At 50.8% G+C, this 26,244-nt stretch overlaps 1 protein-coding gene across 2 annotated transcripts in view; it reads right to left on the reverse strand.

Annotated features, from left to right (window-relative positions):
- Positions 1 to 26,244, reverse strand: part of MAD1L1 (mitotic arrest deficient 1 like 1) — a 2,106,297-nt gene that overhangs the window by 1,068,764 nt on the left and 1,011,289 nt on the right. For both annotated transcript variants that reach the window (XM_086940612.1, XM_086940613.1), the window contains exon 13: positions 24,250 to 24,306. In XM_086940612.1, the coding sequence (XP_086796738.1) occupies positions 24,250 to 24,306 (57 nt within the window). The remainder of the gene's footprint in view (positions 1 to 24,249; positions 24,307 to 26,244) is intronic.

Here is a 26,244-nt window from a genome sequence, read left to right on the forward strand (position 1 = left end):
GCTGGATGGTAGTCTGCGGCGTGTGGCTGGCAGCACGTGTGGGGGCGCCCCTTCCCTGGCCACGAAAGGAGTGAAAGGCACCCGTTGGCTGGCGCGGGGCAGAGAGGCCTAAGGTCTTGGCCGTAGCCCTGGAGTCCTTAAAGCGCTCAAGCGCATGGTCTGCTTTGTCGCCAAAAAGGCGACGGTCGTCAAACGGCATGTCCATCAAGGTGTTTTGGACATCAGCCGAAAAGTTGGCGGACCTCAACCAGGCGTGGCGTCTAATTGCCACCGTTGTTGCCATCGCTCTACCTAGTGAGTCGGTGGTATCCAGCCCACACCGGATAGAATATCTGGCTGCATCCCGGCCCTCCGCAAGGGCTTGGCCGAGTTTGACCTGTACCTCCAACAGACACTCTGGCAGCAATTCCGCGACCGTATCCTACAGAGAGTGGGTGTAGCGGCCCAAGAGGCAAGCGGTGTTGGAAGACCGCAGTCCCAGACTAAGGGAGGAGAAGACCTTTTTACCGTACATCTCGTACCTCTTGGATTCCCTGTCCGGCGGAGCCGACAGGAATGCGGTCTGGGAAGTGGACGCCTGGATGACCAGGCTCTCGGGGTGGGGTCGGTGGACAGGAAAACTGGGTCGCCCGGGGCCGGGCGGTGGCGTCTGGCCACCTTCCCATCTATGGGCGAACCCGTAGCGGGCTTGGACCAAGTGCCCAAAAGAACGTCGGTCAAGGCCTCATTAAACGGCAGCAGAGGCTCTGTCGGGCATGACTGCGGTTTAAGGACCTCAGTGAGAAGGTTAGTCCTCACGCCGCGACGGGGAGCTCAAGGCCCAAGGCCTTGGCAGCCCTCATCAACACCACACTGTAGGTTGACCCCTCCTCCGAAGCCACAGTAGGAGGCGAGACAAAACCAGTGTCTGGAGAGGTGTCCAGACCACTGGCATCCCCAAGGTCACCTGTCCAGTCCTCTAGAGGCTGACACTCTCGGGTCAGAGGGTCCTCAGACCCCTCCCAATACTCCTCATCACCTATCTCCTGAAATTCAGGGTTGTCAACCAATGGGGCCGCTTCATTGAAGTAAAACTCCCCAAGCGCCGTTGAGAGCGGCGCCCAGCGGTGCCGCTCCGACGTTGGAACCGGAGCGAGGGAGGCATCGGGGACGGCGCCGGAGGTGACACCTGACGGACCAACCCAGGGGGGGGGGGGGGGGGTCGTAAGGTCCACCGGCAACGACGCGGATCCCGAAGCGGGTCCAGTGGGGTCCTGCGGCGCTGGGCCCGAAGGCGCCCGCGGCGTCGGGACCGGTGGGGCCCTGCGGCGCGAGCCTGAAGGCGTCGGGGCCGAAGCACTCGACTGTGTCGGGGCCAAAACCCCCGACCCGCTAGGGGCCCCAGACTGGTCCGCTGGTCCTGAAGGCACCGCGGAACCCGTCAGGGAAGAGAGGTTCCATGAGGAAGCGCTCGATCTCCCCCGGCATCGAGTCTTGCCCAGGGACCGGAGGGTGTGGAGCAGGCCGCGACACCCGCGACTCCGGCGGAACCGCGTGGGCGGTGTCACCCGAACCCCCGGCCGCGTCGCGCGAGCGCTGGGGGGAGTCAGAAGAGCGATGACGCCTTTTTGACTTCTTGTGTTTCTTACCTGACGACGACTTTGACCCGGAGGAGTGGTGCCGACTCCCGGAGCTGTGGTGGCTCCGTCCCCGCGACCTGTCCCTCGACCTCTCATGGGACTGGGACCGGGACCTCACGCGGCGCGTTTGAGTCGCCTACGGGACCGCTCCTGCCTGGCTTTCGAAGAGAGGGCCTGGCAGTCGGAGCAGGCCTTGTCGTCGTGGTCGGCGCCTAGACAAGTTAGACACAGGTGGTGAGGATCCGTGATCGACATCGTGCGGTCGCAATCCTCGCAATGCTTGAATCCAGGCATCCCTGTGGCACCGATCGGAGTCGTATTACTTCGAAAAGACGATCAAAATGATCAAAAAAAATAGTCAAAAAGTGACTAGAAGTACTGCTTTTTCCAGATCTGCACTTGCTGGCGCGGAAAAAAGAAGAACTGACGTCAGCACGCGGAGGAGGCGTCAAAGTACTCAAACGACGTCATCACGGCGCCCACGATGCCGACGACGGACGCGGAGCCGCAGACGACGCCTACCGACGTGCAGGGGTACTGCTACGAAAAAGTTTCCGGATCCAGTCTGACGCCTGGGGATATTCTAACGTAAGGAATCTATCACTAACGTGTCTCTTTCAGATTGTGTGTGCTACTGGATAGAGACGGTACAAGGAGAATCTGGGACCCAGAATGTCCCCAAGAATGCACCTTAGTCAGAACCCACACTCCCCAAGACCACTGTTCCACTTACAAATGATAATCTCAAGGACCAGACCAGCTAAATCACATATGCGTCAGTCTCCTGCCGTAAACATGACAAGCCAACATGATCTAAAGGACAAGTTACTTACCTTCGGTAATGCCTTATCTGGTAGAGACATGATCTAGCCACAGATTCTATAACTATCAACTTCCAGGTGTCAGGCTGGATCCGGAAGACTTAATAGCACTACCCCTACACGACGGTAGGTGGCGGCAGTCAACTCAGCGTAATGTTGTAGGCTTCATGTTCATCGTGACGTCCGCGTTGTCAATATAACCGCCACTTCTGCGCTCTGACAGGAGAACTTTTCAAGACTTTCAACTCCAGGGCACGGAACCATGAGGGGACTCATCATGGTGTGTTAAAGGAGGCAACTAGGACCCGGAAGGTAAAAGCCCTCGACACTAGAACCAATCCACAGTGTGGGGAGGATGGGTGGGGCGATGAGGAATCTGCGGCTAGATCATGTCTCTTCCAGATAAGACTTTACCGAAGGTAAGTCACTTGTCCATCTGATAGACATCTAGCCGCAGATTCCTTACCTTTGAACAGATAGATACCCAAGCAATGCCATCCCCAGAGGAGGGACTGAGGAAAGGTTTAGACTAGAAAGTCCTGCAAGACAGAGCGACCGAATAGGCCTTCTATGCGAACCTGGGAGTCTAGACAGTAGTGTCTGGCGAACGTGTGCAGTGATGCCCATGCGGCCGCTTTGCAGAATATCTGAAACGGGAACTCCACGCTGAAGAGCCCTGGTGGCCGCTTTTGCCCTGGTGGAATGGGTTCTAAGCCTTTCAGGGGGATCTTTCTTCACCAAGGCACCCTTTCTTTGCACCCATGTATCCTATAAAGAGTTGGTCATTCACCTGGAACTCTTTGGTTCGATCGAGGTAGAATGATAACACCTTTATTTGGGTCCAGCCAAGAAGATGCTCCTCTTTCTTGGAAGGGTGAGGAGGTGCATAGAAAGTGGGTAGAGTAAACGACTGTCCCATATGAAAGGGTCTTACCAACTTAGGAAGAAAATATGCCCTTGTGCAGAGCACCACTTTCTCCGAAAGGACCGTCAGAGAAGGAGGCTGTGATGACAAGGCCTACAGTTTGCTCACCTTCCTTGGCAGAGGTTATTGCCACTAAGAAGGCTGTTTTGATGGTGAGCAGCAGTAGAGGGCAGTTGTGCAGTGGCTCTAATGGTGCACACATCAAAGGTGAGAACCAAATTAAGGTCCCACTGTGGCATAATAAAGGGTGAAAGGGGGGGGGAACAAGTGGGTTAACCCCTTCAAGAATTTCTGCACCAGAGGGGATTTGAAAAGAGAAGGCTGATCAGGCAGCCGAAGAAAAGAGTAAAGGGCCGGAAGATAGCCCTTCAAGGTGTCCAGAGCAAAGCCCTGCTGGGCCAAGGAATGTAAAAATAGGAGGATATCAGACAAGGATGCAGAAAGAGGGTCAATAGACCGTTCTGTACAATATTTACACAATTTGGACCATCAGCAGACGAAAACAGACTTCATGGAGGGATGTCTAGCTGCCAGAATAACCTCACAAATGATGAGAGGAAGGTCGAAAGCTGTCCGCAGTCGCCTCTCAATCTCCACGAAAGAAGGCAGAGTGGACAGGTTCGGGTGGAGAACCCTCCCCTATTGTTGCGACAAGAGATCTTCTCTAAAGGGCAGCCTGACTGGAGGATTGATGCTCAATGCCAGAAGCTCTGGATACCTAGACTCTCCATGCCCAGTCGGGAGCCACAAGAATGTCTTCTACCCGGTCGCTCCTGATCTTCTTGAGCACTCTGGGCAGGAGCGGTATGGGCGGAAAGGCGTACAGGAGGCCGGAGCTAGACTTGTGATGAAAAGCGTAGCCGAGTGAGAGCCACCTTGGAAACTCTAGTGTGCAAAATTGCTGACATTGCACATTCTCTACAGAGGCAAACCGATCTAAATAAGGCTCTCCCCACAGTGGAAAGAGTCCTTTTGTCACCTCCGGATGACGCCACTCGTGATCTGCTAGAGACCTTCGGCTGAGACGCAAAGCCTCTTGACACAGGGTTCACTACCCCACCCCACCCCACCTTGCTTGTTGCAGTACCACATGGGGGTCATGTTGTCGATTAGCACTTGAGTCCTCTGATGTTCACTACTCTCAGATGGCCGCCCCTTCCCAGAAGGGACGCATCAGTCACTACTGTGAGATCTGGATGGGATAGGGCGAGGGGTCTGCCTCTGACCTAATCGCGGTTTGATAGCCACAGCTGTATATCTTTCGCAGTGCCCTCCAAGATCTGGACCCGGTCGGTGAGATTTCCCCAATGCTGCCCCGATTGGAACTTCAGGACCCATTGCAGAACCCACATGTGCCATTTGGTATGGTCTACAAGAAGGATGCAAGAGGTCATGTGGCCCAACAACCTTGGAGTCATTCTTACTGAAATCCAGGATAGAGGCTGAAATATTGGAATCATAATTCGAATATCCTGGACCCGCTGCTCGGGACGATAAGCCCGAAACTGCACCATATCCAGAACTGCTCCGATGAAGGGAGTGCCTGAAAGGGAGCCCGGTGTGACTTTGGCACATTGATAGTAAACCCCAACGGATGCAAGAGGGCCACTGTAGTCTGAAGATGGGAGACTGCTTAGGACGAGCTCGCCTTCAACAACCATCGTCGCGATAAAGGAAGACTGTAATCCCTGATTTTGGCAGATGAGCCATGACCACTGCCATCACCTTGGTGAACACCCGCGGGGCACTGGTGAGGTCGAAGGGGAGCACAGCAAACTTAAAGTGCTCCTGGCCCACTGTAAACCGTAGGTAGCGACGATGGGCAGGCAGGGCGGGAATGTGGAAATAGGCGTCCTGCAAGTCCAACGCTACCAATCCAGTCTCCCGGGTCTAGGGGCACACAGAACCTGAGCCAAAGTGAGCATCTTGAATTTCTCCTTCTTGAGGAAGTAGTTGAGGGCTCTGAGGTCGAGGATAGAATGAAAGCCTCTGGTCTTCATTGGAACAAGAAAATAGTGGGAATACCAACCGCACCCTATTTCTAGCCCGGGAACCTCTCTATAGCTCCCTTTGCCAAGAGAGCCTTGACTTTCTCGCGGAGTAACACGATGATCCTCGGTCAGCCGATCATGAGTTTGAGGCATAGAGGGAGGGGTAGTCTTGAAGGGAAGAGAGTATCCCCTTCAGACTATCTGCAACACCCACCTGTCTGAGGTGATGTTGCGCCAGTGGTGGAAGTGATGGTGTATCCTGCCTTCCACTGGACGAGGTTTTGAGGTGGAGGAGGGGATAGTGGCTTGGCTCGACTTCTGGCCTTCCGATCCTCGAGGACAGGATGAACCACTGCCCTGCAGAGGTTGCTGAACTTGTGGAACCCGCTGGCTGGAATAGGGTTGGCTTGGTTGGAAGCCCCTTCTGTAGCGACGAAAGGAGCGAAAAGCGGATACAGGCCGGAGTGAAGTACTAAGGCCCAAGGATTTGGCCGTAGCCCGCAAATCCTTGAAGCGCTCAAGCGTTGCGTCAGCCTGGTCTCGGAAGAGACATGAGCCATCAAAAGGCACGTTCATGAGATTTGCCTGGACTTCCCCCGAAAAGCCAGACGTCCTCAGCAAGGCATGGTGCCTGATGGCCACTGTCTAAGAAATCCGGAGAAGTGTCCAGACCACTGGCATCGCCCAGTTCCTCATTCCAGTCCATGTCCTGGGGCTGCTGGATTTCTAAGGGATTCTGCTCCCCTCCCAATCCTCTTTGTCCAGCCCTAAACCTTCAGAAAGGGGCTGGTTACACTGTATGAAGCCATACGGCTCCGATCTCGGCGTCTGTGGACGCACGACCAGCTCTGTATCGTCTGGAATGAGGATGGGGGAGACCTCGGCGTCAGACACAGCACAGGGAAAGGGCGCTGTGGAGGTGCGACTTGCGCCGGTCCGAACCCGGGAACGGGTCCAACAGGAGGCAATAGCCAGAGCCAAAGGCGGGGTACCCATGGGATCTCTTTTACCTGGGCCTGCGGGGCCCGAAGGTGCACCGGCAGGGTCAGGCTGCCCAAACACAGCACACATGGCATCGTAAAATTACTTAAGTTAGGTGGGGCTGCTCCCATCACCATTAAGGGGAGAAGAGGCTGAGTTGAGCCAGGTGCCTGCTCCAAAGAGCGGGGCCTAGAACTCCTCAGTCTCCCCGCGAGGCGGACAGGGCGAAGTCGAAGCACGCTTAGACTTCTTGTGTTTTCTGTGGTGCCTCTTACCTGATGACTTTGACAAAGAGGACTTCGAGCTCCTGAAGCGATGCTCGGACCTTCCTCTCAACCGGAAATCAAGATCAACGAGGCAACCTCAGCAGTGCCTGCTGGGCCGCAAGCAGCTTCAGGGACTGCTCCATATAAGATTTCGATGCCATGGCCAGGCAATCAGAGCACAAATGTGTTGTGGTCACGCTCCAGGCACCAGAGACACATGAGATGGGGGTCAGTCACCAAAATGGCGCGGTGACAGGAACTTGAACCCTGAAGTCTTTCTATTGGACATCCTACACACCAAAAGGAGTCGACAAAAAGTAAAAACAACTATCAAAAAGTGACCGGGGTAGCTCTCTCAAACGGATCGGTGCTGGCTGGTGCGGAAAGAAAAGAACTGACGTCAGCAATTCAGATTGGTGGTTATATTGACAACACAGATGTCACGACAACGAACGCGACGCCCACGATGTCACGTGGAGTCGACCGGCACGCAGGGGTATTGCTGTCATAAATCTTCCGGAATCAGCCGGATGCCTGGAAGTTCAAAGGTAAGGAATCTGTTGCTAGGTGTTACTATCAGATACACAGTTCACATAAATCCTACTCCCCCCCCCCCCCCAACACTAGAAAGGCCCCGTCTCCCTATATTGAGCTTTAAAGTATGGCCATCAGGGACTCCAGGCTCAAGATCTCCAGGATCTTGGGGACTAGCATACTTTTATTCCCTCTCACTAATAAGGATTTCTAGCCTGCTGAAGCCTCAGGAGTAGGGGAATCTGCTTGCAACATGCTTGGCTTCTTTCTGCAGTTGTCATGAATTTCCCAGAGGGGGCTTGGAGCAAGGCTGACAATTGCACATTGACTACTGCCCCTATGTTAAAACAGAGCTGGAGCGACAATCAAAACCCGATGAACCAATGGCCTGGTCCCTTGCTTCTATCGCACACTGACACAGCGCAAAGTGTATTACAATACTCTAGGTAGGGTGAACAAGGTGTTTCCCGGATTTGTCAGGATGGTCCCGGTTTTTCACCAGCTGTCCCGGCAGATTTCAGGAAATTTAGCTCATGTTCGGTTTAGAGAGGGTCAACTGAAAACACCAGGAAGTGCTTTTTAGGTTTTACAAAGCAGGGATAATTAGTAGTTGTTTCTAGGAATCCATTTAATTAACAGGCAAGCTTATGGGTTTCAAAATTGCACTTTATGTATGCTCTAACTGCCTGTTCTGTAATTATCCGATGAGGAAAACTGTCATTCTGTGCCTCTGCCCTCGCTTGAAGTAAAATGGTAGTCCTATTTTTGTGAAATGTCCCGGTTTTTGGCATTAATATTCTAGTTACCCTAACTCTAGGCCATGCTTTTGTCAAGTACAATGGCTTTGTCTATCCGCCTAGTTGAGAGCAACAAAGCAGCCAACCATTTAAGATTCCTAACAGTCATCCAGTCAAACAGACTAACCAAAGTGGCATAATCTCGTCGTAGTTAATGGAAGGTCAAATCGATGAATCCCGCACGTTGGACTTGGCCTTTTCCCCCCAAATTTTTCGCTTTTTGCCCCCCCTAATTTGAATGTCTCCCCCATGGTATTAAATATGTATGGACCATGTGTGGTAAGAGTTGCCCTGTTGTAAAATTAAATGTTATTAAATGGTGTGCAGAAAACAATCCCCATTTTAAAAATGTACCTGACTAAAATGTACTGTGTTCTTAAAATGGATGCCATGGCCCTGGGTAGTGCCACCTGACTGCGTTAGGTTGGCGGTCTAGTTATTAATACCCAGCCACCCCTAGCTTTTGGAGGGAAGCCTGGCACCCAGGGTGCTCAACCCCCCCCCCCCCCCCCTTGAGCCAGTGTGAACCAGTTTTCCCCAACATTCCGGAAGGTGCTGGCTCTGTGAGGGAGGAGGGTATAAATAGGGAGAAGTGCCACCAGAAAGTCAGACAGAGTTGGGACAGGGATGTGAGGGGACCTGCTGCAAGGAGTTACCGCCACAGGGGCCTGTGAGCTGGGGCCTGCACCCATTCCACCCCCCCCCCTCCACTGTCCCCCAGGGCCCCTGACCAAAGGAGAGCCCCCCTAGGTCCCCGACGCTGTGGGACCTTGAACTACGCCAGCGCTGAGGGAAAGAGGTGCCCAGAAGAAGAGGAATGCTGTGGGCTTGAACTCCCCCAGGAAGTGAGGAGTGTGCCCCTGGGGCTGGCTGTGGAACTGTTCGCCCCTCCCCTCCATGAGGTGCGCCTGTCAGACGCTGTTTGGGGAGGTTGGTGCCCCTAGGAAGTTGTGGCCCCTCTGGAGGCAGTGGGCTGGGAGGATTGCGCCCTGCTGGAGGAACTGTGCCCTTTGTGTCTCAGGACCCTGGAAGTTGAGAAGCCCTGAGCGCTAGAAGATAGCAAAGCGCCCCCTGCCAGTGATAGCGCTGTGCCTGCTGTGTGGCCTGAGGAAGTTTTTGACTGAACAGCGCTGAGGGAGCTTACCCCTCATTTTGGCGCGCTTCCAGATGAATAAATACTTAAATAAAGTGAGCCTACCCCTTATCGTAGCTAAGGGAGCTCACCCCTCGATGTGGCGCGCGTTCTGCGTGAGGAGACACTGACCAGAAGGGAGCCTACCCCTTATTGCTGTCCCGTGCAGTTGCGCTGGGCCCGTGAAGTAATAACTCATTAAAAAGGGAGCCTACCCCTTGTGCCGCCGATATCACCGCCGCAGCCCGGCACCGTCGTGGGGAGCCCCCACTGTGAGGAGCATCGTCGCGGCGGCCCCCGGTACCAGGAGAGGGCCGCCGAAGTGCAGAGAGGGTCGCGCTAGGCCCTGAGGCCGTCAGGTTCCCCCATCACATGACGGGGGCCCGGCCACGTCATCGGCCAGCCCCCGCCGCGCACTGATTGGCCTGCGCGACCGTGACCCAGAAAGGCCGCGCAGGGATTGGCTGCCGGCCGGGCAGCCAAAGAAGAGGAGCCGTTCCCAAGCCCCGGGTCCCGGTGAGGAAGGGGGGGACCCGGGTGAAGCGCCGTGCGGGGCCCCCGGGGTCGAGGGGGAACCCCGATAGAAAGAGACCGGAGCGGGAGCCCACCCCGCCGGTCGGTGCCCGCAGAGGCCGCCGCTGAAGAGATAGAGAGGGGGCATCGAGGTACAGGATTGGTACCTGCCCCTCCCAGATTCCCCCGTAGAAGTCCCCGCAGGCCTGCGGAAGAAGCACTGAGAGCCAGAGGAGTGCTGGGGGTCGGCAGGGCTCTCATGAGGAGCGGAGAGCCCTGCGCGGGTAGTGGCTGCTGCTGACGCTGCAGGAGTGAGCGGCCTGACGTCCCGATAGTGAGTGAGCATTGCAGCCCTTTTGGGAGATCTCGGGTGACGAGATAAGCTGTTGGCGGGGCTCCCACTAGGAAGAGGGAAGCCCCGCGGTGCCTACCCATAACGGAGCGAGAGGGAGAGGTCGTCGAGGTACAAGTCGGTGCCTGCCCCTCCCCTCACCTTGCCTGACAGTCCCAGAGGACCCCGCAGAAGGGGGTCCGAGCTCACAGGAGAAGAGCACAAAGAGTCTCCTGACCGGCCTCCTCGACAAAGGGGCCAGCAGCGGGAGGAGAGCCCGCAGCCCGAAGGACATCCCCGGTAGCAGCCGGTGAGTGGGGCCTATGCAGAGGGGGTGGAGAGGTAAACGGGGCACAGGGTTGGTGCCCGCCCCCACCCTTGACTTGTAAACTTAAGACACCTCGTGATAGGGCACAAGGTTTTAGGTGCCTCCAGTTCGGCCCGTATAGGTGGTCCCTGGAGTGGGCAGCCGCCTGAAGAGTGAATTGACAGTGATGCCTAATGGTTGCCTGTTACCTGTGGTGCCTAGGGTCCCAGACAGGTCGTGAAGCTCATGTACATGTGCTCCTGCCCCCAGAGGATAGGCTTAGCATCCAATATATATGTTTATGCCCCGAGGAGGGTTTACCTTATTTTGAGGTTCGTAGGTCTAGGGTTCTATGCCCCATGGGATATTGTTTCCCCTAAGGTGACCCGGGAAGAGTTTATGCCTGATGTTTTATGCCGCAGGTTGAGGGTGGGGTAAACCTGGATGTTCCTTTCTATTACAGGTGACCTGCTCCTATGTTGGCCGGACAGGTATTCCTGGCCCATTGTTGTTCCCCATGTGAATGAGCCAGCCTTGCTAGTTTATTACAGGTGTTCCTGGACCCGAAGTATGGCCCCTACCTGAGGTTAATACTGGATGCTCTACCTAATGTTGGTCAATAGGCTGGCCTGACGATTTATTCCAGGTGTTCTTGTATAGTGTATACTATGATAACCTGTTGTTATTCCCTTACAGGGGTTGGGTTGGTGTTGTCACGCATGAGGTGTACGTACGCTAATGTTGAAACTTACAATTTCGACCAACCCCCTTAAGGAAGAGAGCCTGAGTTGGCCCCGCCAGATTGGCCCCAGGTCCCCTGATAACTTAATCACCATCTTCTTTATTTCAGCTATGGACTATCGTATCAACCCTTTTTGTCCCATGTAAATAATTCTCCATGATGTACTTGGCTCTGGCGCCAGTTGGCGCCTTGTTGTCATTACCAGTGTATTTTTCCTTTTTGCCTTGCAGGATGGAGATATCACTAAACTTATTCTTTTCCAACCAAAGGTGGTGTCGTGACTCTTTTGTAGCGTGATTGGTGTGTCGTCTGTGGATACTGCGTGAGTGCTTCACATGTCCTCGAAGTTTGGCCTGCCCGCTTGGTGCCATGCTACCCCCTTGGAGATTTGGGTAACCCCCATTTCTTACACCGCAGATATATGGGCCCTCACTGGCTTAACTTTGCTTAATATAATTCAGTCGGTGAGAATCCTTTCCCTGCCGAAAGCACCCTCGCGTGAGCCTCTGCGCTATGCTATGGCTGTAAACAGACCCAAGGGAAGCTGCGGCCTGGAGTGCTCTCTAGAGGGCGCACCGTCATTAGCCCCCAGCCTTATGGAGGCACAAGCGTCATTTATACAGCGACGCGGCCCAGCAGCCCACTGGGCTGTGTGATCGTGCCTGACAGGTGTTTATTCCATTTCACCTACAGCCAGCGACAGAAACGACTCCAAGCCTGACTGGTGAAAAGCAATATCCAGATCTGTCAGGCGACGGGCTCAGAAGCAGCCTCTTCAAATCCTTCCCGCCAAGACAGCTTAGCGTCAAGGTAACAAGGACCGGATCACAGAGGCACGCGCAGGGGCCAAGGTGAGAAAAGGCACAAGGTGGGAACCGATGCATTCTCCAAAGGGCCGAAACCACAGCTGCCAAAGCAGGAAGTGAGCAGAGTTACAAAAATCACAATGTGCTTAGAATTAACAAGTCATCTGACGTACTCGTGCTTCAGAACCATGCCACTGTCACTCTCCACGTATTAAAACTTTTGTAAACGAAGTAAGACCCTTGTAGGTAATCAGTTCAGTAGCAAGTATTGTAAATTATGTAGGTTTATTCAGTTATAGTTAAGATGGTACAGCCCCACCGGGAACAGCATCCTGCTGCTCAGCCCCACTCATTCCAACAGACCACTCTTCCAAACCATGCACTCGTGAACATTCTATTGCATCACACTCACACAGGCTGAGCAGCAAAGAACTAGGAGACACAGGATATAACAAAAAACACTTGCTAGCCGAGTCAATAATGCAAGCTATCAAGAAAACATTTTATATTTTGGGGAGAACATGGCAACAGAACTACTATGAGTGGGATGGAAATACCAGGCAACATCACAAGGAAATTCACATTCAGAGTTATCGTGGGAAACTTACCCATATTTAAAATGAAAACTCGTGTGCAGTGTCTGAGACAAACATTGTTGAAAACCAGATCGAACCAAGCTCAAACCTCAAAATGGGCATCTTGCTGCGCGCTTAGAAGCAACAGTGTTGCTGCACATAATGTTATACAAATATGATAAAGAAAATGAAACTTTTTAAGAAAACGGTTCTTCGATTTGCCAGAGAATAATGATTAGTCTAAATGTTTGTCTTGTCAATATGCAAACCTTCCGAATGCTGCAATATATTGTATAGAAAAAATGTGCCCAAAGACTACGGAATTGTTGGACACTTATTACGTCAAGAAAGTCCACTCTCAATTTTAACCTACACCTTTAGATATGGCTTCCATTAGGCTCTCTCTCGTAACTTGCCTTCTTCTCATAGCAATCAGCGCCTGTTCCGCTAACATGCCTAAATACCTGTGATAGTAAGCGGAATAAATATCTTATAATAAAACATCATTTCATGGGGAGGACTTACAGAATTCGAGAAGCATGAAATTATTTTTATGCCCTTTTCTCTGTATGCCATTGATTCTGAACACCTTTCTTAGTTTTCAGCTTTTTCCTTGCTCATGCACTCATTTCTTTGTTTCCCTCCTAGATATATATATATATATATATATATATATATATATATATATATATATATATATATATATATATATATATATATCTCTATCTATCTATATATATCTATATATATAAATAAAAGGCACATTTATGAAGCGTATGGTTACACTCGGCCAGTGTGTCCCCGCGCTGCGGTGCAACTGCTCAGAATGCCACAGCCAGTCAATCCTAACTAACCAAGGGGGGGGGGGAGAAATGAGTTTTCAGATTTTTCCTGAAGGTACCTTTCCGGGCATCCATCCGGAGACTCAAGGGAAGTCTGTTCCATTGCTGGGCGGCCAACAGGCGGAAGGAGTGTCCACCCATCCTCGCTCTCTTGATAGCGGGAACACACACCAAACACGCCCCACCTGATCTCAGTTGGCGCTTTGGGACATAGGGGTGAGTAACTCCGACAGATAGGACGGAGCCGTTCCCTGAATAATATGATGCCATACAGTGTCTTAAACATGACTCTCTCTCTTATTGGCAGCCAGTGGAGAATCAGTGCAATGGTACAACCATACAGGAGCGAAACCAGTGCGTAAAAGTTCCGCCATTGTAACGTCTATTTAGGCGTGGTGTCTGGTGCGCATGCTGCAACAACAACCTCAGCAAAAAGGGAAAAAACACACCCCTTCTAACAACTCCCCCCTCCCTCCCCGTCCCCTGAACCCCCGTCCACCCTCCCCCCGTACAGTACTAAATTTGCCTTCCCACATCACCTCCCACAAGTCACCCTCCCTTCGCAGCGGACCGTAACTCTAGTCTCATTGGGCAGTGGGGACCGTTTGCTTCGTTAATCTCAATAAGCGGAGATATCGGGGGCATGTGAGTTCTCTAAATTCTGTTACAAGCAGTGAGTGAAACGGCTGCCACAGGCCATTAAACTGCTCCACCTCTCCCGCTACCATGAGTGATAACTTCTCCATCCCTAGGACATGCCACAATCTTTGAAGCCAGCCTGTAGTAGAGGAGAGTGTGGTGGTGCGCCAATGAATGAGTATGTTTTGAACAGCAGAACCCAGTGCGATCGCTATCTGCCTACCCCTACGAGACTTCAAAGGGTACATCAATCCGTTGGGCAAGCCCAACAGGACGTATGCAGGGAAGCGAGGTAGTTCTATGTCAAAACATGAGTCAATCTCATCTAAGACATCTTTCCAATAGGGGTGCAGCAGGAGGCAGTCCCACGAAATGTGTAAGTGTGCCTATCTGCCCACAAGCCCGCCAACAAGTATTCTCAATGTTACGGTTCATTTCATGCAGTCTCTCCGGTGTGTAGTACCAATATGTGGATACCTTCGTGAACGTTTCCGTGAGACCCGTGTGGTACGCTGAATGTCGTGCCCGGTAAGAAATGTGGTCCCACTCTGTATGACTCAGGGCCCTCCCCAATTCCCTTTCCCAGCGTTTCCTACCAGGGTTATAGATATGAGAGGAGGAAGGCTGCAAGAACTTATAGAGGTCTAAAATAAGTTGTTTGTCTGAGGTGCGTGTCATCAGCCACTTCTCATACGGTCGGAGCCTCCTGTCTGCCGATTCGCGCACTTGCGGCTGGAGCGCCCAATGGCGCACCTGCATGTACCGCATCCTTTCCGTCTCGGGGAGTTTGTATTCTCGCCTGCACTCTTGAAACGGGATGACGCCGTCTGGGGTGTACATATGAAACAGCGTGCTGCAGCCTGTAGTCCGCCAATGCGCGAAAGCCCCGAGTTCCATCCCTGGATGAAAGTCTGGATTCCCAAACAGAGGTGTGAATGGTGAGGGGAAAGTCGTGAGATTTTGTGTGACATTAGCAGCGTCCCAAATTCTAATCGGGACTCGCGTGACGAAGGACGCCTACAGATTGGGGGAAGGGGGGCGGTGAGCCCTACGTAAGAAGGGCACCTCCTGCAAGGTCCGGCTTGCGACCGCTTGATCCTGAAAAAGCCAGTGCTTGTCTGACTCCCATTTACTCAACTCCACCAGATATCGCAGTTGCACCGCCTGGAAGTACATGCGTAAGTCCGGTATGCCTAGACCCCTGGCCTCAGGGGCTAGCGTGGATAAGGCTCTCTTGAGTCTGGGTTTGCGGCCTTGCCAGATGAAACGTGCAATGTCCGCTTGAGTCTGCTGAACCCACCCTTTCGGCGGCTGGAGCGGCAGAGCTCGGAACAGGTATAGCACCTGCGGCAGTAGAGTCAACTTCACTGCGGCTATTCTGCCTAACCAGGACAGTGTTCCTCTGCTCCAGCGGTTCAGTTCCTCCTTGATTTTTTTACTCAAGGCCGCGTAATTGGCGGTCACCATAGCAGGTAGGGTGGGCGCCAATAGTATGCCCAGGTATGGTACCAGGTCCGTAGACCAGTGCATGGGGAAGAGGGCCTGCAAATCAGTTCTAGTGGCAGCAGTCAGTGAAACATCAAGGGCCGCAGACTTTCCCATATTCATCTTGAAGCCCGCGACAGCAGCGAAGTCCTCTAGCTCCGCGATACACGCAGGGAGTGCCCTCCTCGGATCTGCAAGCGTTAGTATATCATCAGTGTAGAGGCTAATGGTGTGTGTATATTTCCCCATCTTTATGCCGGCCGCGTTCGGGTTTTGGCGTATCCGTTGGACAAGGGGCTCCATATAGAGTGCGAAGAGCAGCGGGGATAGAGGGCACCCTTGTCTGGTTCCCCGTTCTATCGCAAATCTCTGAGAGCTACAGCCATTCACCCGTACCACCGAGAATGGAAATCGGTAGCAGTTAAGCACCAGAGTGCGAAATTTCTCTCCTATGCCCGCCTTCGAAAGAACCTTCTCCAAGTTAGGCCAATACACCCGATCAAAGGCCTTCTCTGCGTCGACCGACAGTAGCATTCTCTCCCCTGGAATCCGGGAGGCCTTCTCTAGGATATGAACCACTCTCTTGGTATTGTCCACCGTTTGCCTCCCAGGGACAAACCCCGCCTGATCCGGGTCCACTAGGCCCGGCAGATGAAGTGTCAGACGGGCCGCCAGGATCCCGGTGTATAATTTGAGGTCGATGTTCAAAAGAGAGATCAGTCTATACAAGCTACATTGAGTCCGGTCCTTCCCCGGTTTGGGGATTACCAACACCGTTGCTTGGAGTAAATTTGGAGGGATAGCGCCAGGGGCGGAGAATGAATTAAAAAGGCGTGTAAGGATAGATGCTAGCATGGGGCAAAATGTCTTATAAAAGAGGGATGTGTAACCATCCGGGCCTGGAGCCTTCCCGTGCTTGAGCTTGGAAATGGCTGTAATCACCTCCTCAACCCGGAAGTCTCGTTCCAGATGTTCCGCTTGTTCTGTGGTGAGGGAGGGAAGAGCTACCGAATCCAGATATTCTACCTCTGCCTGCTCCGATGGAGGCTCGCCTGCATACAAGTCGGCGTAAAACCGGCGGAAACCTTCCGCGATCTGGCTATCCTCTGTGGCGGTCTCTCCAGCAGCGATCGAGAGCTCTTTCACTAAGTGTCTTTGATGCGCCACTCGGAGCTTATTCGCTAGGAGCCGGCCGCACTTATCGCCACCCGTGTAGTACGCGTGTTTCAAGTGCAACGCTGCATATTCTGCTCTATCCATGTCTAACGCTGACAGGAGTTTCCTCTCTGCCATAAGTTGCTTCCATACTCTGGGGGCCCCTGTTCTCTGATGTACCTGTTCCAGCTCACGTACCTTACGGGTGAGTTCATCCCGCTTTCGCTGCCGTTCCCTATTTTCCGCCAAGGAGATAGCAATGAATTCTCCTCGGATCACCGCCTTCAGAGCTGCCCACTGTGTCGCCTGGGTGGTATCAGCATTATCATTGTGCGTCTGGTAGTCACGGATCGAGTCCTGTATGTGCTTCACCACCGTCTTCTTATGCAGAAGAGTATCTCTGAGGCGCCAAACCCCACGTGAAGGAGACATCGGTGGCAGACGGAATGTGCCCGTAACTGGGGCGTGGTCCGAAAGTGAGAGAACCCTTATTTCAGAGTCTGTGGCCAGATCCCAGACCGGCCCGTGACTAGAAGGTGGTCTAGTCTCGCATACGTTTTATGTGCGTTTGAATAGTAGGAGTAAATTTAACAACAACAAGGGGCCCCAAATTAGTCAGCAGGGACCTCGGGGAACATACTTTGTACATGCAACACTGGTCCCATGCATACAGGAAATGTAGAAGGAATAAAATATAGACAGAGTCAATCTATATTACGAGTGACATGTCCAGCCGGACAGTGGTCTTTAAAGTTTACTCAATAAGCACTTCGTTATAACACAAGGAGTACCTTCCACAAGTCAACCAGTGTGGAACACAAGCCTGTGCCCAGCACTAACAGAACGGGTACAGAAGGTGGACATAGAGAGGGAAGAAGGGCTTTTTAAGGCAAAGCACGTTTTCTGTCATTAATGCAATTGTACAGAATTTTTAACAAAGCACCATTACAACACATAGTAATCACGTTTAAGCATTCGGTGCTCAATAGGTCGACGGCGTTTCGGACCCCCTAGTAAATCACGGGGACCATCATCAGGACATTTCAATGAAAGCCTTAACAATAATTTAGCCTCTAATTGCCACAATTGAGCGCATAAGTTGGCGGTACAAAATGGTATCTGTCGGAGCCAGGGGAACCGGGTGAGTCGGTGGGCAGTTGTGCTCCCTGGCGTGCTTACTAGGGGAGGACTGGACCCTCCTAGCTATAACATGAGGAGCCCTGAAGGATTGGACCTGCTTCTTCTTGTATGTGCATGTCTTAAGACCATACAAAGTAAGGCCTAGGTGCCCGATAAGGGTTGTGTACAAGGATTGGCGATAAACTAGGCTCTGCAGCTAAGTCTCGCTGTGAAGAGCTGCAGACTGTGTGCAACAGGAGACGGTGTCTCGCAAACGTTCAATTGCTGGCCCTGGTGAATGGCAGGCCTTGCATCCTACTACCACTGTACACAGTGAAAGGTTGTGCACAGTTTCGAATGACCACCCATGGAGTGTTGGGTGGATAGCCAGATAACAAGTCCGGCCACATGGTAAACCCGTGTTGTGGGGATGTTTGCATGTGGATCGTTGGGCACAGGGCCTGCTGTAGGTCGGGCTTTTCAGCTGAAGTACTAGCCCAGTAGTATTTGGGGTCTGTCGAGGGCTCACTGTAGGGCCTAGATAACAGCCAGGCCATGCGGCCAACACCTGCTGCACTCAGCTCAATCAATGAACTGTGCAAGATGGTCACTCACATAGGCTTGAGCACAGAGCCTGGTCCTGCAGCAGACTCCCGCTGCCTAGGTCCAACGGCAGAACATTGGTTCCTGGGAATGCTGGTATCAGTGGTGTTACCCGAGATGTCATGAGTGATGTTATCAATTATGTCATTTAACATGCCATGAATGATGTGATAGTTAAGGTTGCCGGAAGTGCTTGTCGGGGTTGTGAGTTATGGGTACTCTATGAAATATCATATCCTACTCTATGCACAGAATATGAGCAAGTTGAACATTATATATATATATATATATATATATACATATATATATACATATATACACATATACATATTTATATATATACACACATATATACATACATATATACACACACACACACACACACACACACACACCTATCTAGTGAAGGGCCTTTGAAACAGGTGGGAGGTGGTTGTGTACCTTTACATGTGGAAGCTACCAAGCTGCAACAGTTTTACATGTTTGCAGGTTTACGTGAAAAACAGCTTCTCATAGTTGAGGTTTATAATCTGTTGTACATTCCATTGGTATAGCCCAATCAGGATATAACAAGCTAAGTACTTGTCTGGATCTTCTGTGGGAATTCCAGGAACCTGAGCTCTAGTTCCTAATCTCTATGCTTCAAATCAACAACTGTCCTACCCTTAACTCAAGGAAGCCTCTGCCGATCCATCCAAACCCACCTACTATTGACCTATTTCACAGCTCCACTTTTCTAGAATATTGAAATGTTTTATCTTTAACCACCTCAATGGGTTTCTTGCTTCTCATAACCTGTTTAACCTCTTCCAACCTGGCATTAGAACTCTATACCCCATGAAACTCCACTTGCATCTAATTTCATCACTTCGGCACACAATAAGAAACTGTCAACGCTCAAGTTGTGGGAAAAACTGAGTAAGAAAGAGATTAACAAATGGTGGGAATTAATAACATTGAAGAAATATGTGGAAGTCCCTAGAGGATTAAGAATCTCCTTGATGCCAAGTCAACAGGATGTGTCAGATGACCTACTGCATAAATGGGGAGAATTTGTATTGGAATCATCATTAGGATTAATTAAAATTCTAATTAAACATCTGGAGATTGTGCTATCAAAAATAAAAGACAAGCGTCTTAAGATAAGAGTCGAATCTCGTGTCTAGAGATGCCTGGAGAAACCAAGTAACTACTTGCACCAAACTTGGTGAATCACTTACGAACCCTTTCTTTTTCATTTGCGAAGACACACAAACTGCATGACCCAGAATGCACAGGGGTAATCCAGCTGAGAGGTGGAGCAGCGTGCGCCCAATCCTGTTTACAGCTCAGAGAACCACGCTTGTCAAGGCAATCTGGGAGCGATCAGGAGAATGTAGCACGGCTGTCTCCGCATTTTCCACAACACTCGAGGAACCAGCGGAATCGGCGGAAAAGCGTAGGCGAATAGATTGTACCAGTCCATCAAACGGGCATTCCCAGACGACCCTTGATGGGGAAGCCAACTTGCATAGGATGGACATTTCCGGTTCACAGGGCTCGCAAAGAGATCCATGTACGGACGACCCCACAGCCGAAAGATTAAGTCTAGAGTCGGCTGATGCAACTCCCACTCGTGGGACGAGAACGCGGACCTGCTGAGGAAATCTGCCAGGATGTTTGAGATGCCCAGTAGGTGAACCGCTGTCAGGGTGATCTGGTGATGAAGTGCCCAGTCCCAGATACTCTGTGCCAGTTGGAAGAGGAGCGGTGACTTGGTGCCGCCCTGCTTGTTTACATAGTGCATACTCCTAGTATTGTCGGTCTGAATGAGCACTGCTTCTCCCTGGAGCAGGAGATGGAAAGATTTGAGCGCCAGGAAGATGGCCATTAGCTTTAGCCTGTTGATGTGCCAGGAACGTTGAGACAGGGTCCACTTGCCCTTTATAGATAGCCCCTGAAGATGTGCGCCCCAGCCTTCCAGGGAGGCATCCGTGGTAAGGACGAGTTCCGGAGCGATAGTGAGGAAGGAAGTACCGGCAGTGATGTTTGACAGCTGAGCCCACCATTAAAGAGAGGACCGCATCCGACCGGTCACCCGGACCAGATCGTTGAAACTCCAAAGCATGGCCTTTTGATACAATGTCCAGCACCCAATGGTCCGAGGTGATTTAAGACCATTTGGAGTAGAAAAGGGAGTTTCGACCTCCAACTTTGAGCGGGGAAGGCAAGTCATTGCTTCTTAGAAGTGGAACCTCTGTAGAAAGATTTTCCTCTATAAGATTTTGAAGACTGCTGCAGATAGGACTGCTGGGACTGGAAGGAATATCTTTGATTTCCTTGACCGTAGGAACGGTACTGGGTGGATCCGGCGTGAAAAGAAGAGGTGGTGCCGCGTCAGCGCACACCACGAAAAGGCGGCTTGAGAAATTGCAAAGTGCCGAGGGCACGAGCCGTCTCGGTGTCCTTCTTTATAGTTTGCAGTGCATCGTCCACATGCTGGCCAAAAAGCGATTCGACGTCATAGGGCATGTCGAGAGTTTTCGACTGAACTTCCTGGCGAAACGAGGTGGAACGTAGCCAGCCCTGACGATGTAAGATGGCTGCTCCCGCAAGCTGACAAAAAACAGTGCACACAATGTCCACAGAGCAATTGATAATTTCTGAGGACGCTCTCGCTCCCTCCTGAAGAATTTTGAGAGCCTCTGCTCAGGAGGGTTCAGGAATGAGGTCGATAAAGGAAGACATATCAGACCACATCTGGCGGTCATAGCGCCCCAGAATGGCCAGAGAATTTGCAGCCCTCAGGTTGGTAGAAGCCATAGTGGAAAACTTACAGCCAATGGCATCAAACCGACGTCCTTCACGGTCCGGAGGAGCGGTGATAGGGGAAGACTGATTCCTAGACCGACGCTGCGCGGCCTGAGGGATCACGGAATCGGGCTTATGCTGTGCCATCAGACAAGCAGGTTAACTCTGGGGTGCTCTATATTTCTTCTCCAAACGAGGAATAAGTGCCGGAATGGTATTTGGCGTCTGCATCAATTTGACACCTTTGTTCGAAATAAAATCCATAATAGGCACAGCCCTGACCTGTTCAAAGGGCGGACTCTTGAAGTCAAAGAAAGCAGTCCTCGTCCTTCTTGACCATAGGAAGCTTAAAGCGCTGCGCTGCTCGTTCCATAAGCTGATGAAAACTAGCTATGTCCACAGGAGGGGAATCGCCTGGTACCGAAGGAGGCGGAGACGGTGTCTGGACCTGATAGTCGTCCCAATCCGTCATGTTCCCGTCATCATCTTCGACTTCGCCATCCTCTCTGTCTGGGCGAACGTCATCATCCTCATAAACAGTTACATGCACTTGAATGGAGGTTGATGGGACGGAAGATATTGCAGGCTCCGACAGTGAAGGAGTAGGAGGAGCCACTGTAGTTACAGGCACCGTTGGTTGAGGAGACCCATGATGAGACAGTGGAAAACGTCTATTGTAATCCTCCAGCATATATTGGAGATTTGAAATGAGGGAAAGGGGTATTTGAGCTGTTGAAACCTGAACAGATGGTTCCTCTTCCTGGAAGTAGGAATCTTCCTGTTCATCCTCGTAATCCTGACATTTAATGATTAGCTCCGAAGGACTTTGAGCTTGTCGGAATCTGTCATCATCCTCCTCATCTGAGTCATGCTCCGAACCGGTGGCAAAAAGAGGTGATGGAGGCGGAGGGTGACTCGGAAGTGAAAGCTGTTCCAGAGGCACCTGTCGTTGGTGCAGAGGGTCAACTATTGGAGGCCCAGAAGCTGATGAAGAAAATGACACCAGAGGCAAAGATGCAAAGGTAGACTATAACGGGGTCGACGGGACAATCACCGTCGACGGAATCGTCGACGGCAAGACCACAGCCGCCGACGAGACGGCCGATTTCGTCGATGGAACGACCGTCGACGAGCCTGTCGACGATTTAGCATGTTTTTTAGAGGAAACATGCGCAGAAGGAGCTGAGGGCGCCGGAGAGTCAGAACTCGAGGGCGCAGGTGTAGCAGGAGGAGGTGTAGACACAACAGGAGCCTTCTGGAGAGGAAGCTTCCTCTTCTTCAGAAAAGGAGATGGCAACTCCTGAACACTGCTACGCTTTGAAGTAGCTCTGGACACACCGGAAGCAAGGCTTTCTGCATCAGAGAGAGGTGAATCCTTATCCTTCAACCTCTGCAACCACAGGAGAAGACGCCCCTCCCTGTCCTTAAGGGTCTTGGTTGAAAATGTCCTGCAGATTATACATTTTCCTACCTCATGCTCTGGATAGAGGCAGTAAATACACTTCTTGTGAGGGTCCTCTGAGTAGAGCCGCAACTTCCCACAAGAAGAACAAGAAGGAAACAAAGACTTCTTACTTGAAGACATTTCAGAAAACTGAAGAAATTCCAGAAAGAAGTTGAAAACTGAGCAGAGCTAAGGGAGACTGCTTTAACACGATGTGCGGTAGAAAATCTGAGGGCCTGAGCCTCTGAGGAGAAGGTTCTAGAAGGGTGCTTGTGCCTGATTGACTGTACTTTGGACTAACATAATGACATGGATATGTTCTAAAGGTGTTTCTTTTTCTCCTATATATTCCTATGTGTTAACACTAACCTGGTACTTATAAGTATTTCTGGTTTTGGAATTTACGCAATATGTTTTTATATACATATTTTATTGAGATTTTATTGCTATTTTATTTACCGTGGGGCTCCTACTTCGACGACAGGGAATATTCAAGCATGTGAATCTACGAAAGACACCCTAATACTGGAGAAGTATTGTTCTTTGAAAGTGTTCCCACACCGATCTAGCTCACCTTTTAACAGAAAGTGTACTTTGTAGGCTTCTAGCAACCAAAAAGCGAGTATAGCGTATTCAGTTCTTGGCATGGCAACCATAGATTCCCACTGTGGAAGGAAAGCTTGGATGAGATGCAACAAACCCTGTTTTTGGAAGTATGTAAGACTAGATATCTTAAAAGGAATTCAGCGCACAGATTTGGGTAACAGAAGTTTGACACTGCTTCTGTCTACATTCCTACATAAAGAGGGCCACAAAGGCAAGCAGACAGATTCAGATATTAACCAAAAACAGTAACCCCAGCGGGAAGCAGACACACACAGACACACACACACACACACATATATATACACACTCACGTGACCCTACCGACCCCCCCCCCTCCCCCGCGTACCAACACTTCAATAAGACGAGGTAACCTAAAGATGGGGAAAAATAACAAAAACATCTAAAAAGTATCTTGAAAATGAGTGTACTCCAGAGCTAAGTGCTATTATGTCTGCCCTGTGTGCCCCTCTTTGATATGTTAACGTTTCAATGTTTGTGGAGTCAAAAAGTACACATTTGACATTCAAAAGAAGCTATATTTTGCACTCAGAGCGAAAACACACATTTCACTGCCGGATAAAAATGCTATTATAAATGGCCGGTAATGTTCAGTTTATGCAGATCTGAAAGTGTAGAAACATACATTCTATTGAAATATGGCAAATATATACTCGTGCACGTCTTCTTACCCTCGGCTATAAATGGCGCGCAATCAGACTGGCGTGCAACACAGCAGATTTTTCAAAAGCCCAGCTGTACAATGACAATTGTATGTAAAAGCAGAGATAGCATTCAACGCATGAATGCAAAAAAATTGAAAGCTTATAAGCCTCATTTGTCAATTTAACTGCCATCGTTCTGCTTGTGGTACATGAAGGCCAGGACAGCAGGCTGTGAGAAACACCCTATAAATTATGAAATAAAGCTCCCTTCTTCTAAGACGTGACAAACAAAAGGCATAATGATGGAACGCTGAAAGCTCTGCGGCGAAGGGCAGTGAGGCAGGGAGTGTATGGGTGGGTGAGGCGCAATGTCTGTCTGCGCGCCACACGGGGCGTACTGTGACACCAGAGCGCGCGCCTAGGACCATGGCACGAGCTCGTTCAGATGCAAACGCTTGAAAGCTCTTGTGGACCGACTGCATCGGAGCAGGAGGCACGCGTCAAACTCTCTGCATCATACGTGCATTCGAAAAGAAATGTCAATTGGCTCGTGCGGGTACTCACCGAATCCGCTCTTAGGTTAGCGGTCCCCTTCTCTTCCAAAGCTTGATAAACCTGTGCCTAAAATAAGAATGAAAATGAAGATCATTTGATGAGTTTGTTTGCTTACTTTTTTCCATCATATTTGTGTGTGAATGTTGACTAATTAAAGGCAGAATAGCACAAGAGAAGTTGTGCAAACTACTAACAGACACTCTTGCTATTAAAACAGTGCTTTTTTTTCTGGAAAGACATATTCCTTATAGCAATTCATTAAAAAAAATTATTAAACAGCTGCTCAGTGCATAACAACATACTTGATCGATTATTAGTACAAGATGCATCCGGCAGTAAAAGGCACAGCAGCCCTTTCACAACATTTGTTAAGGTCAGGTGAAAATTTACACCATACAATTGTATAATTATCACAGTACGGTAATGTCCATTATATGCTGAGTCCAACCCTCAGAGTATCGCTCACCCTTTTGTGGCAACCACTCACTATTCTCTGTAGATACACCATCACTCTCAAACTTTTTCCCATTTCATTGGGAAGCTCCCCACTCCACCCATTGGCACCAGTCCAAATCAGTTTCCCAATCCGCCACACATGGCGGTTGACCCGCTCCCCAGGACCTTGCTATGTTTAGTTTGGCGACCCAACAGCTAACGTTAGCCATAGCTTCTGATATTTAGGCCTCTTCACTCATTATGTCCAGGAGATGCTACCGAGCCTCCAGCGGCACACTGAGGCTCGTGACCCAGACCTTAACTTGCACCACCCCCCTCCAGAATTGTAGACTTTTTGGGTAGTCCAACAATATATGGAAAAAGGAACCGACCATGCCATATCCTCTGGTGCATAGGGCTATGCTGCATCTCCCCAGATGGTGGTAAGAGTGATCTAGAGTAGTATGACCTGTGGAATATCCTCAGATGTATTAGGGGAAGCGGGCATGTATAGCAACCTCTCTGGGGCTCCGGGCTGCCTCCAGCCAATCATCGTCCTCAATAAGTCAAATAACTCCCTTCCATGCTTGCCTCAAAGCCTTCGGAGGGTCAGGGGAATTGTTCATTAATTGTCTGTATGTCAGGGGAGGTCGATATGTCCGTCATAGGATCCAGTAGTAGTCGGTCCTCTAGTGGCGCTGACTATGGCAATTTTTCTCCCTCCAGTATCTGTCGCCTCAGTGCATGCCCCAGCTGTAAATGTCTAAATCGCTGTGATTCTACCATCTGATATTCTGTCTGCAGCTCCTCTGCATGCCCTCTCCATACATCCCCCAAATAGTCAATGCCCAGCAACCCCCAGGTGGAAAATACCTTCAGGTTCCTGACTTCCCAACTTCCCATAGGAGGTCACTGTCCCATAGTGGTGTCCTGTCCGTCAGCTTGCCTTCCCATCCCAAGAATCTGCTGGCCTCTCCCCATGCCCTTACCACAGTCTTAGTGTGGGTCGGCAACACTCCGTCCCACCTCCACCTATAAAAAAAAGCAGTGGAGTGCCACGGCTAATTATGGCCTTTCGGTCCACTCTGTATGCCAGTTTGTCTCGGCTGTGAATGCCCAATTATTGATTGTCAACTGGGCTGCCTAGTAGTACTTGCGTATGTCCGGGACTGCAAGCTACCCCTTGTATATCCCTCTTTGGAGCTTACATAGTGCTATTTTTGAACTACCCGAATTCCACAGAAGTTTACGCAGTTCACTATCAACCTTCTTAAAGAAATCGAGTGGATTTTTGTAGAACAACTTGAAGATGACAGCTCTGCTCATCAAGGACACCGGGAGCACCTGCCAGTGGGCAGCATCGTTGCAAAGAAACTCGAGCTGAGAAAGCAAATTTCTATCAAGAATTCCACAGCATCTTACGTTATGTAGATGCCTAGATAGTGGAAACCCTTCTTGCACTCCTGGGGCTACACACCTCGACGACAGGTCAGGGATGTCCCGAGCAAGGGGAAATAGACTGGATATGCAGTATTCTGTCGATCGTGAGGTGAGGCTGCGTGGCATAGA

This window comes from Lissotriton vulgaris, chromosome 10, assembly GCF_964263255.1.
Source record: "Lissotriton vulgaris chromosome 10, aLisVul1.2, whole genome shotgun sequence".
NCBI lineage: Eukaryota > Metazoa > Chordata > Amphibia > Caudata > Salamandridae > Lissotriton > Lissotriton vulgaris.